This window comes from Thalassophryne amazonica, chromosome 2, assembly GCF_902500255.1.
Source record: "Thalassophryne amazonica chromosome 2, fThaAma1.1, whole genome shotgun sequence".
NCBI lineage: Eukaryota > Metazoa > Chordata > Actinopteri > Batrachoidiformes > Batrachoididae > Thalassophryne > Thalassophryne amazonica.
In genome coordinates this window covers 118,476,513-118,493,471 of record NC_047104.1, presented here as the reverse complement: position 1 = coordinate 118,493,471, position 16,959 = coordinate 118,476,513, and the positions used below count along the sequence as shown (strand labels likewise).

The window sequence follows — 16,959 nt, the reverse complement described above, 5'->3', positions numbered from 1 at the left end:
AAGCTACAACATTAACTACTCAGTAGGATGTAAGAAAAGGAGAAAAGAAATGTAAGAAAATGTACACATGAATTTTTACATCATTTCAAGGCAGCACAATACTTCACATACACAACAACCACTCGTATGAACAGATTTGTTCATAGTACAACCCCTGGCAAAAATTATGGAATCACCGGCCTCGGATGATGTTCATTCAGTTGTTTAATTTTGTAGAAAAAAAGCAGATCACAGACATGACACAAAACTAAAGTCATTTCAAATGGCAACTTTCTGGCTTTAAGAAACACTATAAGAAATCAGGAAAAAAAATTGTGGCAGTCAGTAACGGTTACTTTTTTAGACCAAGCAGAGGGAAAAAAATATGGACTCACTCAATTCTGAGGAAAAAATTATGGAATCACCCTGTAAATTTTCATCCCCAAAACTAAGACCTGCATCAAATCAGATCTGCTCGTTAGTCTGCATCTAAAAAGGAGTGATCACACCTTGGAGAGCTGTTGCACCAAGTGGACTGACATGAATCATGACTCCAACACGAGAGATGTCAATTGAAACAAAGGAGAGGATTATCAAACTCTTAAAAGAGGGTAAATCATCACGCAATGTTGCAAAAGATGTTGGTTGTTCACTGTCAGCTGTGTCTAAACTCTGGACCAAATACAAACAACATGGGAAGGTTGTTAAAGGCAAACATACTGGTAGACCAAGGAAGACATCAAAGCGTCAAGACTGAAAATGTTGGGAAAGTGTAGTGACACGGACCCACAACAGGGGGCCGTAAATGAACGGTCAGTAGATGAGCCAAAAGGTAACAATTCAATGTTGTGAATGTGCACAACGAAATACAGACAATCACAGAATTTGATATCAGTCAATATACAGAGGTGACGTGTGGGCAGGCTCGAGGATAGAAGACGTCTGTCCAGAGAAGAGTCGGGTCCCACACGATTTCCACTGCCAACGGATCTGAAGTACGCCGGAGTTGCCAAGTCCTGAGTCCCCAGGTGGCCACCGTCTCCAGCTGTCAGATCTGGTACTGCTGGCAGGAGGCAGAAAAACAGTTAAGGGTGAGTGTGTGAAAACACACCCAGTAAACAGTCAGCAACACGAGTTTCTCCTTTTTCTGGTGGGAAAAACACCTCCACCTCCAAAACAAGAACACAGTTTATGCAGAGTCTGAGTCACTACTTATCGGAGTGAGGAGTGAAAGGTGTCACTCCTCCACCATCCGCGAACCCAGCCTCCAGCTTCAAGTAGCGAGAATCAGGACACCTGCAAACGGTTCAGAAGAGAATCACGTGCGTTGGGCACCAAACACGGCTGAGAGTATTACCTACAGGGTAGACGATATCTCGGCAGCGAGGTGGAGTTGCTGCCCGGCTTTTATGGTGATGGTGGTTTGTGGTTGATGAGTGACAGCTGGTGATGAGGTGGTGATGACTGACAGCTGTCACTCCCGGCTGCTCCTGCGAGGTGGCTGCGCCCTCTCCTGCCTGAAGCCCGCACTTCAGGCAGGGCGCCCTCTGATGGTGGGCCAGCAGTACCTCCTCTTCAGCGGCCCACATAACAGAAAACAAAGCAATATGTCTCAAAAATCGAAAATGCACAACAAAACAAATGAGCCATCGTTAACAGCTAAACAGAAAAAAATAAGGCTACAATGAGCTAAGGAAAAGCAATCGTGGACTGTGGATGACTGGATGAAAGTCATATTCAGTGATGAATCTTGAATCTGCATTGGGCAAGGTGATGATGCTGGAACTTTTGTTTGGTGCCGTTCCAATGAGATTTATAAAGATGACTGCCTGAAGAGAACATGTAAATTTCCACAGTCATTGATGATATGGGGCTGCATGTCAGGTAAAGGCACTGGGGAGATGGCTGTCATTACATCATCAATAAATGCACAAGTTTACATTGATATTTTGGACACTTTTCTTATCCCATCAATTGAAAGGATGTTTGGGGATGATGAAATCATTTTTCAAGATGATAATGCATCTTGCCATAGAGCGAAAACTGTGAAAACATTCCTTGCAAAAAGACACATAGGGTCAATGTCATGGCCTGCAAATAGTCCGGATCTTAATCCAATTGAAAATCTTTGGTGGAAGTTGAAGAAAATGGTCCATGACAAGGCTCCAACCTGCAAAGCTGATCTGGCAACAGCAATCAGAGAAAGTTGGAGCCAGATTGATGAAGAGTACTGTTTGTCACTCATTAAATCCATGCCTCAGAGACTGCAAGCTGTTATAAAAGCCAGAGGTGGTGCAACAAAATACTAGTGATGTGTTGGAGCGTTCTTTTGTTTTTCATGATTCCATAATTTTTTCCTCAGAATTGAGTGATTCCATATTTTTTTCCCTCTGCTTGGTCTAAAAAAGTAACCATTACTGACTGCCACAATTTTTTCTTGATAGTGTTTCTTAACGTCAGAAAGTTGCCATTTGAAATGACTTTAGTTTTGTGTCATGTCTGTGATCTGCTTTTTTTCTACAAAATTAAACAACTGAATGAACATCCTCCGAGGCCGGTGATTCCATAATTTTTGCCAGGGGTTGTATATAATATTTTTGGAGTAATTTAAGAGAACTTCAAGCTTCAAGCAATTTTTTCATATTTTGAGTTTTTCTTAAGTACATACAAAATTTACAAGTGGGCCACACCTGGAATAGGAGTCATTTGTAGTTTAGTCTGCTGTCATCCAAACCTATGTTTTCAGTAACTAATTGTATATTTAATTATATTGGAGCAGATACTTTGAAAGTTCCACATAAATTACGTCATAATGACATTAACATTTCCAAGTATTACAATTGAAATAATAATATAATGCTAAACTAATTGTCAGAGCGGGCAGCTGCCCGGCTACCATGGTGTCTGGACCCACAATGCAAACTCCCAGACTAGGATTAGAAGTAGGAGAAATCATGGTCTTTATTCCAGGCTTGGTTTCGGTACACATGTGGTCAGTCAGCACAGCAGAAGTACAAGCAGGATTAGGCAGAGACGCAGTCTTGAACGAGCAGGGATCAGAGGCATGAGCAAACACCGACATCTGGGATGAGGCAAGAAGCATGGTCGAGGAAACACAAAGCAGTAGTTCGATACGCGGCTTAACAAAAACAGGACTGTGAAGGGCACTGGAAAGTGTACTGAGACAACAATCTGGCAGGGAAGTGAAGGACTGTGGGGTTTAAATGCATGTGGACTAATTAGTGTGAAACGAGGGACAGGCGGTATCAACGAGGTGCACGTGAGGAACAATCAGGAAAGGGGGCGTGGCTAGTGAACAGAGATAATGCACAGTCAGGATTGTGAGGAGGGGAGTGCACAAACTGAAGTGATTTAATACACAAAGACACGTGAGCTGGTGCAAGAGTGGGAGTGAACAAAAACACAAAGTAGACATAAACAAGGTGGGAGACAAAGACATGGGGCAGGTGCAGTGATGTGAACATAATAAGCTGAGTGTGAGGAATATCAGAATAATGAACAGGAGAAAACAGAATATAACATAACTATGACAAGAATTAGAACAAATCAGGAAACATGACGCATACATACTACAGCAAGTCCTTGTTATAGATTGGTAATACACACATTATCATATTGTTCCTGTTGGGCCCATTTTACCAGAGTTATGGCCCTTGAATAACAAATCGAATTTCCGTCGGTTCGGAGGAATTTCATGAAACTTGGTACAAGTTCTTGTTATAGGTTGGCAATACGCACATTGTGATATTGTTTGCATTGGCCCCATTTTACCAGAGTTATGGCCCTTGATTAACAAATCTAGACTCCGTCAGTTTCATGAGTGGGTGCCTGCATTCTGATTTCAACTTCTCTTACATTTTCAGGTAAACTTTCGTGAAACCTTTTACAAGTCCTTGTTATAGGTTGGTAATATGCATATTATCATATTGTTCCTGTTGGGCCCATTTTACCAGAGTTATGCCCCTTGAATAACAAATCTAGATTCCTTCGGTTAGAAGGAAATTCATGAAAATTGGTACAAGTCCTTGTTATAGGTTGGTAATACTCACATTATCATACTGTTCCTGTTAGGTCCATTTTACCACAGTTATGGCCCTTCAATAACAAATCTAGATTCCGTCAGTTAGATGGAATTTCATGAAACTTGGTACAAGTCCTTGTAATGGGTTGGTAATACGCACATTATCACATTGTTCCTGTTGGGCCCATTTTACCAGAGTTATGGCCCTTGATTAACAAATCTAGACTCTGCCAGTTTCATAAGTGGGTGCCTGCATTCTGATTTCAACTTCTCTTACATTTTCAGGTGAAATTTCGTGAAACTTGGTACAAGTCCTTGTTATAGGTTGGTAATACGGATATTGTCATATTGTTCCTGTTGGGTCCATTTTACCCGTTATGGCCCTTGAATAACAAATCTAGATTCCATCGGTTAGGAGGAATTTCATAAAACTTGTTACAAGTCCTTGTTATAGGTTGGTAATATGCATTGTAATATTGTACAAGTTTGACACATTTTGGCAGAGTTATGGCCCTTGATTAACAAACCTAGACACGTCCAGTTTCATGAGTTGACATGTGCATTCTGAAATCAACTATCACATACCTTGAAATGTTATAAAAATGTAGCAAGCACTTGTAACACAGCAGCATTTGCCATCGGGGGATATTGTGCTCTCAGAGCACTCTGGTTCTTGTTATAATCCCTGCCACACTCTCTTTTACTTAAAAAAAAAAATAATAATAATAATCTCTCTCTTTTTAAATCTCTGCACATAGCTGTACGTTTTTTCCCACCAATTTCCCAAACGTCTGTAGACCAAAAACACCACATAGATGTGACGATAAGTGATGCAACGCAAACATAGCATGTGGAAAACCATCTTTACACATGGGATTATATCAACCGTGCATTGGTGAAAGAAGGCAATTCCCATCAGTTTGCTTAGCACAAATGGTGGCCAAGCGGTTAAGTGCACTTATTTCCCATGCAGAAGGTTCGCGGTTCAAGGATACCCCTGCCCATTCGCCATGTAATGTGGAGCTGCATCACAAAAGGCATCCAGCATAAAACTTGTGTCAAATCAACATGCAGATCCACCTGATCTGCTGTGGCGACCCTGAGTGAAACAAGGGAGAAGCTGAAGGGACTTACTAACTTTGCGCGGATGTTAATGGTTGCTGTTTTTATTATAGGAATATGACTTGAGTAAATAAAAAATGCACAACAGTATTAAAAACTACACTACACAGTTTGAAGGTCGAAAAATGTATCTTGGAGCTTTAAGCAGTTTTTCAAAAAGAGGATTTTTCTAATACAGTGCAGTTCTCAAAGCTGGGCTTGATTAGAATTTTGACTGAAGTTGTAAAAAATTAAATTTTGGGCTCTAGTCCTACAACACCTAAAGGCATCACGAAGAACCTAACAAAAGCGAGACAAGCGACACATTTTGGCCTGACGATAACTTTTCTTTCTGTATTTGACTCTCTGTCTCTCTCCTCCTTTCCATCCCACAGAGATCTTTGAAAGTTTGATGAAACAAGCAGAGAACCACAGTAATGCTGTCCTCCGTGAGTCCTACCCCAGCATGGCCGATCAGGCTATGGCCCCTGTGCGGGAGCTCTTCACTGATATTGGACTATTCTTGCTGGGATCTGAACTTGGTGTGGATGACATTGTTCAACGGTTCTTTGATGCCCTCTTTCCGCTGGTATATAATCACCTTCTTAACCCAGGTATCACTGACATTGCACAGAGCTATGTGGAGTGTGTAAGGTTGTCTAGTCGTGACGTGAGGCCATTTGGAGTGGCACCTGGTCTCCTTGTTGACCAGATAACTCGTTCAGGAGTTTCTGGGAAACTCCTCCTCCAGGCATTACACCTGGGCATAGAAGTTATCAACACCACTGACCACCTTCAGGTGAGCCGTGAATGTCGACGGGCCCTTCTCAAGATGCAGTACTGTCCTCACTGTCAGGTATGGATTCAGGTCTCTGGCTGAACGTTTACCACCTATCATCTTCCATCACTGATCCCTCGTTTATTTTCTTCACAGGGATTAACCCAGTCGAAGCCCTGCATGGGCTACTGCCTCAACGTCATGCGGGGCTGTTTGGCAAGCATGGCAGAGATCGACACCCATTGGAGAGAGTTTGTGCGCTCTATGGAGGGCTTGTCAGCGCGGATGCAAGGCGCTCAGGACTTGGAACAAGTGTTACATGGAGTTCATACACTAATACACAATGCTGTTGGATATGCACAAAAAAGTGGCCCTCGTCTTTTAACACAGGTCAGAAGTGGTGTTTGGAGAGATTTATGTTGTGCCAGGAAGTGAATCTAAAAAATGTACTTGGCCTTTGCACCGTCGAGAAACGGCATCAACTGGGGTAAACCAGAAGAAGAACATAGTGGTGATATACCCTTAGCCATCCATCCATCCATCCATCCATCCATCCATCCATCCATCCATCCATCCATCCATCCATCCATCCATCTATCCATCTATCCATCTATCTATCTATCTATCTATCTATCTATCTATCTATCTATCTATCTATCTATCTATGGTTATTTTTAAGATTGAGTACTCAGAAAAGTAACTATTAGTTACTTTGCTGATTAGTTACTTTGCTGATTATTCAATCTTAAGCGTAACCAAGTTAGATTACAAGTTATCTTATTAGTTAGATTATTTGTTATAAGTTGTCGGCAGCTGCTAATGAAATAACTGCATCAAGTAACTAAAAAGTAACTTTTCAAAGTAACTGTGACAACACTGATATCTATAACACCAATTCCAATGAAGTTGGGACATTGTGTAAAATGTAAATAAAAACAGAATACAGTGATTTGCAAATCCTCTTCAACCTATATTCAATTGAATACACCACAAAGACAAGATATTTAATTTTGAAATGGATGCCTGCAACACGTTTCAAAAAAGTTGGCATGGGGCAACAAAAGACTGGGAAAGTTGATGAATGCTCAAAGAACACCTGTTTGGAACATTCCACAGATGAACAGGTTAATTGGAAACAGGTGAGTGTCATGACTGGGTGTAAAAAGAGCATCCCCAAAAGGCTCAGCCGTTCACAAGCAAAGATGAGGTGTGGATCACCACTTTATGAACAACTGTGTGGAAAAAAATAGCCCAACAATTTAAGAACAATGTTTCTCAACTTTCAATTGCAAGGAATTTAAGGATTCCATCATCTACAGTCCAAAATATAATCAGAAGATTCAGAGAATCTGGAGAACTTTCTGCATGTAAGCGGCAAGGCCGAAAACCACAATTGAATGCCCATGACCTTCGATCCCTCAGGTGGCACTGCATTAAAAACCGACATCATTGTGTAAAGGATCTTACCGTGTGGGCTCAGGAACACTTCAGAAAACCATTGTCAGTTAACACAGTTTGTCGCTACATCTATAAGTGCAAGTTAAAACTCTACCATGCAAAGCGAAAGCGATACAGTAGTGTTCAGAATAATAGTAGTGCTTTGTGACTAAAAAGATTAATCCAGGTTTTGAGTATATTTCTTATTGTTACATGGGAAACAAGGTACCAGTAGATTCAGTAGAATCTCACAAATCCAACAAGACCAAGCATTCATGATATGCACACTCTTAAGGCTATGAAATTGGGCTATTAGTAAAAAAAAAAGTAGAAAAGGGGGTGTTCACAATAATATAGTAACATCTACTGTTGACGCTACAAACTCAAAACTATTATGTTCAAACTGCTTTTTTTAGCAATCCTGTGAATCACTAAACTAGTATTTAGTTGTATAATCACAGTTTTTCATGATTTCTTCACATCTGCGAGGCATTAATTTTGTTGGCTTGGTACCAAGATTTTGCTCATTTAGTAGTGTGCTTGGGGTCATTGTCTTGTTGAAACACCCATTTCAAGGGCATGTCCTCTTCAGCATAAGGCAACATGACCTCTTCAAGTATTTTGACATATCCAAACTGATCCATGATACCTGGTATGCGATATATAGGCCCAACACCATAGTAGGAGAAACATGCCCATATCATGATGCTTGCACCACCATGCTTCACTGCCTTCACTGTGAACTGTGGCTTGAATTCAGAGTTTGGGGGTCATCTCACAAACTGTCTGCGGCCCTTGGACCCAAAAGAACAATTTACTCTCATCAGTCCACAAAATATTCCTCCATTTCTCTTTAGGCCAGTTGATGTGTTCTTTGGCAAATTGTAACCTCTTCTGCTCATCTTTTATTTAACAGAGGGACTTTGCGGGGGATTCTTACAAATAAATTAGCTTCACACATGCGTCTTCTAACTGTAACAGCACTTACAGGTAACTCCAGACTGTCTTTGATCATCCTGGAGCTGATCAGTGGGTGAGCCTTTGCCATTCTGGTTATTCTTCTATCCATTTTGATGGTTGTTTTCCATTTTCTTCCACACGTCTCTTTTTTTTTTTTTTTTTTTTGTCCATTTTAAAGCATTGGAGATCATTGTAGATGAACAGCCTATAATTTTTTGCACCTGCGTATAGGTTTTCCCCTCTCCAATCAACTTTTTAATCAAACTACGCTGTTCTTCTGAACAATGTCTTGAACGTCCCATTTTCCTCAGGCTTTCAAAGAGAAAAGCATGTTCAACAGGTGCTGTCTTCATCCTTAAATAGGGGACACCTGATTCACACCTGTTTGTTCCACAAAATTGACGTACTCACTGACCGAATGCCACACTATTATTATTGTGAACACCCTTTTTTATACTAATAGCCCAATTTCATAGCCTTAAGAGTGTGCATATCATGAATGCTTGGTCTTGTTGGATTTGTGAGAATCTACTGAATCTACTTGTACCTTGTTTCCCATGTAACAATAAGAAATATACTCAAAACCTGGATTAATCCTTTTAGTCACATAGCACTACTATTATTCTGAACACTACTGTACATCAACAACATCCAGAAACGCTGCTGCTTTCTCTGGACCCGAGTTCATTTGAAATGGACAGACGCAAAGTGGAAAAGTGTGCTGTGGTCTGATGAGTCCACATTTCAAATTGTTTTTGGAAATTGTGGATGTCGTGTCCTCTGGACAAAAGAGGAAAAAGACCATCCAATTGTTACCAGTGCAAAGTTCAAAAGCCAGCATCTGTGATGGTATGGGGGTGTGTCAGTGCCCATGCAATGGGCAACTTACACATCTGTGATGGCACCATCAATGCTGAAAGGTACATCCAGGTTTTGGAGCAACACATGCTGCCATCCAAGTAACATCTTTTTCAGGGATGACCCTGCTTATTTCAGCAAGACAATACCAAGACACATTCTGCACGTGTTATAACAGCGTGGCTTCGTAGTAAAAGAGTGCGGGTACTAGACTGGCCTGCCTGCAGTCCAGACCTGTCGCCCATTGAAAATGTGTGGCACATTATGAAGCGCAAAATACAACAACGGAGACCCCGGACTGTTGAACAACTGAAGTCGTACATCAAGCAAGAATGGGAAAGAATTCCACTTACAAAGCTTCAACAGTTAGTGTCCTGAGTTCCCAAACACTTATTGAGTGTTATTAGAAGGAAAGGTGATGTAACACAGTGGTAAACATACCACTGTCCCAGTTTTTTTTGAAATGTGTTGCAGGCATCCATTTCAAAATGAGCAAATATTTGCACAAAAACAATAAACTTTATCACTTTGAACATTAAATATCTTGTCTTTGTGATGTATTCAATTGAATATAGGTTGAAGAGGATTTGCAAATCATTGTATTCTGTTTTTATTTACATTTTACACAACATCCCAACTTCACTGGAATTGGGGTTGTATCTGTCTGTCTGTCTGTCTTCCTTCCTTCCTTTTATTTCTTATTGATTGATTTAAACCATCTCTAATAAATATTCACTGACTTTCAAATTACATTGCTTTTCTAGATATGAGTGATAGAGACCAAAGATATTCCACTTAACAAAAACATGTTTGATCAGTGTCAATGGGCAGCCCTTAAAATCCCCTCCACCAATAGGTTTTTAACATTGTGGAACTTTCTGTATGCTTTCCTGAAGACACAGCAGCACTAATCTGGCTGTATTAAGATGCCACACCTCCATCTAGTGGGTGCCTCCTGTCACTTCTACTTGATAGGCTGATCTTGCAGAGTGTGGATGTGACTGGCTTGGCTGTCCTGCTGGCCACAAACTATGTGTGATTTCCTGGGTCAGTTTTAGTTTTTCAGCAGTTCTTTCATGTGCATATACAAACATCTTGTTTTTTTCTTTTTTTATTGATAGGTACATAGAATTTGTGGCGTGCCGAGCAGGAAGCCCGTGCAATCAGTCAGCATCAGGCGTAGCAGCAGCAGAGAAACTGTTGGTCTCAAGCTTCTTTCAGACTGACCGGAGTGTCACTCGCTATCAGGAGAAAGTAAGTGACTGATTGATAATGGGACAAAAAAGATGTCAGAAAACCTTTTTATTTGATTATTGTCATTTTCCATCTATTTTTTGGTCATTTAAACCTGCACATTAAAGTTAAAATTGAGTCATTTGTATCCGTGCTGTGGCAGGGAGTTCCTGAACAGTCTGCGTCTTTATCGAACTTACTACGGCGGCCTGGCCGATCAGCTGTGTGTCAGTGAGTTGGCATCTGGTGATGGATTTTCCTGCTGGAATGGAGGCGACATTGTGAAAAGGTGTGTTTAATTAATACTCTGAATCTGGATTTTTTTTTTTTTAAACTCTGGGTTTTCATTTTGGGAATTTAATTATTGCTTCTTTGGATCACGATGGTTCCGGCTTTCACATGTCTTGGAAGTGCCATCATACTTCACTGCCTGACGTAAAGATGAGCTAACGAGTTAAGAGATAATCTTGGCGGACGCAGTACCTGTTCAGTGTGTGAGGTCTCTAAAATCCTTGCATGGATTGGGTCAGCCCAGGCTTTCAGCTTGGAGCCGTCTCATTGTGTAAACCTGGCCTGGTGAGAAAAGACCAGAGGTACTACTGACACAAGCTGACAGTCCATTCTGGTCACTTTAAATTCTAGCAGTGGCAGCGTATGTCATGTGGATAACACAGAAAATATTTAGGAAATACTGTAAAATTGAAATAGCTTCTATTCAATGTGAGCATCACTGCACAGATGATTGCTCAAGAAATCGTTGCACATGTGCGTCAAACCTTTTGCAACATGACTTGGTTCCTTCCAGATTTAATGTCTGTGACTCCCCCCGGATGCGACTCCAGTCCAACGCAGCTAAAGCCCTGGTGACACGGCACTAACGAAAGACAATGAAGCCCAAAGCAAAACAAGAAATCTGGACTTATGTAGACTTTCCAAGGCATTGTTTAATCTTCGTCCAGCTTTGTTCCTGCAGCTGGCATTTTGTCAAGATTTTCAAACTGTTGAAAAATGTGAACAAATACCAACGACAACCTCAATTTGTCCGTATTTCGTTTTGCTTTCTGTCTTGATGGTTCCTCATCATTTGCGTAGTTCCCGTAATGTCAGCGTTCTGTCTGACTGTCGTCCAACTTTGTCCAACCTATCAAGTCCGATGTCTTGGACGAAGGTTGAAGATATCTGAACGGATCAATAAGTGAAGCTCCGACGAGCTGAACATAACATCCTCGTATCGCTGATGACTCATCCATGTGCGGGACGAAAAGCAACGTTGTCATACAGAATCAATAGTAGTAATAACATTTTATCAACCACTGTAACTACACACGTTCCAACTGTTTGTGGCTAGTCTCCGTGTGCACACACACTGTTGTTGTGAAGACAAACATCTCTCACCTGTTGTCAAGACAACCAAATCCCGCACCTGCAAGTATTGTGGGCATGCGGACAAGGCTGGCCACGCTTGGTCTCATACCCGCTCTTAGTCACGTCATTGTGAATGTTTCCTTTTGATTTCATTTAAAGCGTTGAGGTTGACATTCACTTTGTTTATCTTTCGTTAGTTTCGGTTTTGTTTCGTTCCTTTTTGCGCTCTTGAGTCGCAGGCTTTTCAGTGATGGGAAAGGTGCAGGATCATTCGTCCCGTTTTCTTGACAATTTGTGACTTTTTGACTTTTTATCCTTTGTTCAGCTATCGCTGTGTGACCGGCCCCTTACTTTCCCATCTGAGGCCGGTACCCAGTTGGCTCTGGATGGACCGAGACAATGCAGATGAAGTGTCTTGTACTAAGACACAGGCTATGTGACCTAGAATTGAACCCAAGTTTACATATTGGTAGCTCAGCTCCTTATCCCACTGATCTACCTGTTGTACACAATGACAGTGGAAAATCATAGTTTCAGAATCAGTCTGTCTCATCAAAATTCTCTTGCTATTTTGAAAATAACTCATCCTATTGTGACGTGAATTTCAGAATAACCTTCCTTCAGTTTTACGTAGTGCTACAGTGGGGGAAATAAGTATTTGACCCCCTGTCAGTTTTGCAGGTTTTCCCACCTACAAAGAATGGAGAGGTCTTAATTTTTATCGTAGGTACACTTCAACTGTGAGAAACAGAATCTAAAAATAAAATCCAGTAAATCACATTGTATGATTTTTAAATAATTAATTTTGCATTTTATTGCATAAAATAAGTATTTGACCCCCTGGAAAAACAGAGCTTAACAATTGGTACAGAAACATTTGTCTGCCATTACAGAGGTCAGACGTTTTCCTGTAGTTCTTGACAAAGTTTTCACACACTGCAGCAGGGATTTTGGTACACTCCTCCATACAGATCTTCTCCAAATCTTTCAGGTTTGGAGTTTCAGCTCCCTCAAAATATTTTCAATTGAGTTCAGGTCTGGAGACTGGCCAGGCTACTCCAGGACCTTGAAATGCTTCTTACGGAGCCCCTCCTTAGTTGCCCTGGCTGTGTGTTTGGGGTCATTGTCATGCTGGAAGACCCAGCCATGACCCATCTTCAGTGAGGTTGTTTGCCACAAAATCTCGCGATACATGACTCCATCCATCCTCCCTTCAATACGGTGCAGTCGTCCTGTCCTCTTTGCAGAAGAGCACCCACAGAGTATGATGTTTCCACCCCCATGCTTCACGGTTGGGATGGTTTTCTTGGGGTTGTTCTCATCCTCTAAACATGGTAAGTGGAGTTGATTCCAAAAAGCTCTATTTTGGTCTCATCTGACCACATGACCTTCTCCCATGCTTCCTCTGGATCATCCAGATGGTCCCTGGTGAACTTCAAACGGGCCTGGACATGTGCTGGTTTGAGCAGGGGGACCTTGCTGCCCTGCAGGATTTTAAACCATGACAGCATCATGTGTTACTAATGTAATCTTTGTGACTGTGGTCCCAGCTCTCTTCAGGTCATTGACCAGGTCCTCCTGTGTAGTTCTGAGTTTTCTCAGAATCATCCTTACCCCACAAAGTGAGATCTTGCATGGAATCCCAGACCGAGGGAGATTGACAGCCATCTTGTGTTTCTTCCACTTTCTAATAAATAATCATAACAGTTGTTGTCTTCTACCAAGCTGCTTGCCTGTTGTCCTGTAGTCCATCCCAGCCTTGTGCAGGTCTACAGTTTTGTCCCTGGTATCTTTAGACAGCTCTTTGGTCTTGGCTATGGTGGACAGGTTGGAGTGTGATTGATTGAGTGTGTGAACAGGTATCTTTTATACAGGTAACAAGTTCAAACAGGTGCAATTAATGCAGGTAAAGAGTGCAGAATAAGAGGGTTTCTTAAAGAAAAATTAACAGGTCTGTGAGAGCCAGAATTCTTGCTGGTTGGTAGGTGTTCATATACTTATTTATGCAATAAATGCAAATAATTATTTAAAATCATTACCAATGAGATTTTCTGGATTTTTTTTTTTAGATTCTGTCTCTCACAGTTGAAGTGTACCTATGATAAAAACTACAGACCTCTCCATTCTTGTAGGTGGGAAAACCTGCAAACTGACAGGGGGTCAAATACTTATTTTCCCCACTGTAATTCCAGTTTCTGATATGGTTCATTAAACTTTGACTATAGATCATTAAAAAAAAAATTAGTTCTAAACTCCAGACTGATTTGTAGTTGTATTCTCTGTACAAGTCAATGGACCATTCTGTGACAACATTTAATTAAAGTGACACCTAAACAATTTGTTCATTCATAAATTAATATGAATCAAGGACTATCACCAAATATTTTGCTCGTAACCTACTTTTTTGTCCCTGTGTGATATGAACCAATTTGCTTTTTTGTTATAGTCTGACCCTCTTGTTAGTACAAATCAACACTACTTCAGAGATTAAAGATAACTGTGTGTTTTTTTTCTTCTTTTTTTGTCTTTTTTTTTAAATTTCCAAATCCCAAGAACAAGGCATCCAGACGTTGCTTGATGGCATCAGGTAACATCACTGGCCTCGGATATCTGATCTGTTTGTTAGCCCCAAGAGAGCAAAAGCCGGAGCAGAAAACATAGATTCAATATCTTGTGTAGTTCATGAGATATATGGATTATATGTATTTTACGTAGACAATGACCTTGATTTGACAAAGGTCATTGTTTTTGACCTTAGACATTGGACTCTGGGAAGCCTATCATGCATTTTCTTTGTAGGCCATGGTATACTGAGAGTATACCATGGCCCTTCCCATCTTTAGCCTAGTCTGTGTAACAGACAGCCCACATTAGTTATGGAAGTAGTCACGTGTTTAACATAGTAAAACTTTGTGTGTGTCGTGGTGTCTAAGTGTATCCAAATAACAGCAAACTAGGACGGTTTTGGTCTTGTGACATATCAGGATTACTTTAAGAATACCTGCCAGAATGTGCGACTTGTTCGACAGTCCAGGTGACTCCCGAATGCACTTTTTCATCGGGCACTCATGTGACGCAGTGTTCTTCACCATGACAACCCGGGTGTATCATATTCTGCCAGGTGAATGAAGTAGAGTGGTATTTTTTTTCCATGTGAACAAACCAATCCTTCCACAAATTCCATCTCAATTTACCACACCCAAACAGTCCATTCACCACAACATATCATAATACTCTTCACAAATGGATGTTTGTAATTTGAATCCTGTCTAATAAATGACGCTGTCATCAGTCTACTTTCAAATACAATAGTGTCACCTATAAAAAGTACTCACTGCTTTGGGTTTGCTGGAAGGCACATTTGGGATGCTTGGATAGCGCCCCCTGTGGTCCTAAGACGATAAGCAAAAAGAATAATGATGCCTACCTGTTGTGTTTTTTTGTCTTCTTGGTGGAGTCTGTCTGTCTGTCTGTCTGACTGTTAGCAGGATTACTGCAAAATGTCTGCACAGATTTTGACAAAATTTGCACCACAGATTGATATTAGGCCATGGAAGACTCCCTTAAATTTTTGGAGGTGATCCAGATCTGGATCAAGATTTCTGGTACAAGATTACACTTTATATAGGCTTTAAAGGATTACATCAAAACTACTTCACAGATTCTCACCAAATTTGCGCCACAGATAGATGTTAGTGCATGGAAATCTCCACTGAATTTTGGAGGTGATCTGGATCTGGATTCTGAATCAAGATTTCACTTTATATAGCCTTTGAAGGATTACGTCAAAACTACTTCATGGATTCTCAACAAATTTTCACCACAGATAGATATTAGGACATGGAAGACTCCACTGAATTTTGGAGGTGATCCGGATCCAGATTGACAGATGTCACAGTTAGGGTGACCAGATTTGGGTTTCCGAAAAGGAGGACACCTTTTTTTTGGGGGGGGGGGGGATTCATCGGTGTATCGGTGTATGTTATGACACAAATGACATGGTGTCTGTATAACAATTGCATTTATTGGCCCGAATAACACAAAACAACATATGTACACTAACAAAAACATATGTACACTGACATTTTTGAGTGTAATAGTGGTAGACTAAGTAAAAAAGAAAAAAGAAATAGGGCCATCAGTGCAGCATTTGAAAAAAAAAAAAAAAAATTGGCTCCTCTTCAGTCCTCCTGAAAAAAAATTGGCTCCTCTTCAGTCCTCCTCTTGCGGGGTGTATTTGTCAGAAGACAGCATCTCTTTCCACAGTTTATGATTACCCATTAAGTAGGTATGAAAATCTTTGCAGGTCATGTTCCTGAAATTGTACTGGGTGCACAAAATCCCTTTCAGTGAATCCACAGACATGCGATTCCTCTCCTTTGTCCACTGCGCTTGCATCAGTGAAAAGATGCGCTCCACATTTGCACTGTGGGCAGGTATGGCAAAAAAAACAAAAAACTGTACCATCTTGAGCAGCTCTGAATGAAAATCAACACTTTTTGACCTTTCAAAAAATTTGGTCCAACTCTGATGTGCTTGTAGATCACTGAATTCCGCACCATTTTTCTCAATGAATTTCTTGAGATTGGTGACCTGATCAAAGCACTTTGCATCATCAACTTCGACTCCCTTTTCAGCCAGGTTCCTGATGCAGGCCTCCACATCATTCCAGTCTGGAATTTCACTCAGATCCATCCACATAAACGTGGAAAACTCCTCCATGGGTGTCATCCATTTCTGAAGGTAGTCAAGACATGAACTGTACAGGCCCTGAACCTGAGCACTGAACTGGTCACACCTTTGCCCATATCCATCCTTCTGCTTTTGAGCCAGCATACTTTTGACTTTAAGAGGCATGAAGTTGTTCATCTTGCGCTCATGAAGCAAGCTCTGGACCTTGTTCAGAATCCTCTTCACCTCCACAATGGAGTTATCCTCCCTCTCCATCTCTTGAATATTGGACTGAAGCACTGACATCAGTGAATGCATTTGCCACAGGTAAATCTCACTGAGCTCATCCTCAAAAAAAACGTCTTGATCTGCAGTGGTGGCCTGTCCTGGGACAAAAAGAATGCTTTCAAAGCTGGATACATTTGTAGCAATCTCTCAATCCCTGGGAATAATGACAGCCATTGTGTCTTGCTGTGAGAGAGGAGAACCCTGTAATTAACATCAGCAAATTCACAGTACTCCTTCAAATTCTCTG

The 16,959-nt window shown here is 41.0% G+C and overlaps 1 protein-coding gene across 1 annotated transcript in view; it reads left to right on the top strand.

Moving 5' to 3' along the window:
- gpc5a (glypican 5a) overlaps positions 1–16,959 on the top strand; it is a 752,664-nt gene that overhangs the window by 153,182 nt on the left and 582,523 nt on the right. The window contains 5 exon segments of the mRNA XM_034192522.1: positions 5,518–5,978; positions 6,057–6,290; positions 10,277–10,364; positions 10,367–10,409; positions 10,552–10,677. Of these exon segments, the coding sequence (XP_034048413.1) occupies positions 5,518–5,978; positions 6,057–6,290; positions 10,277–10,364; positions 10,367–10,409; positions 10,552–10,677 (952 nt within the window).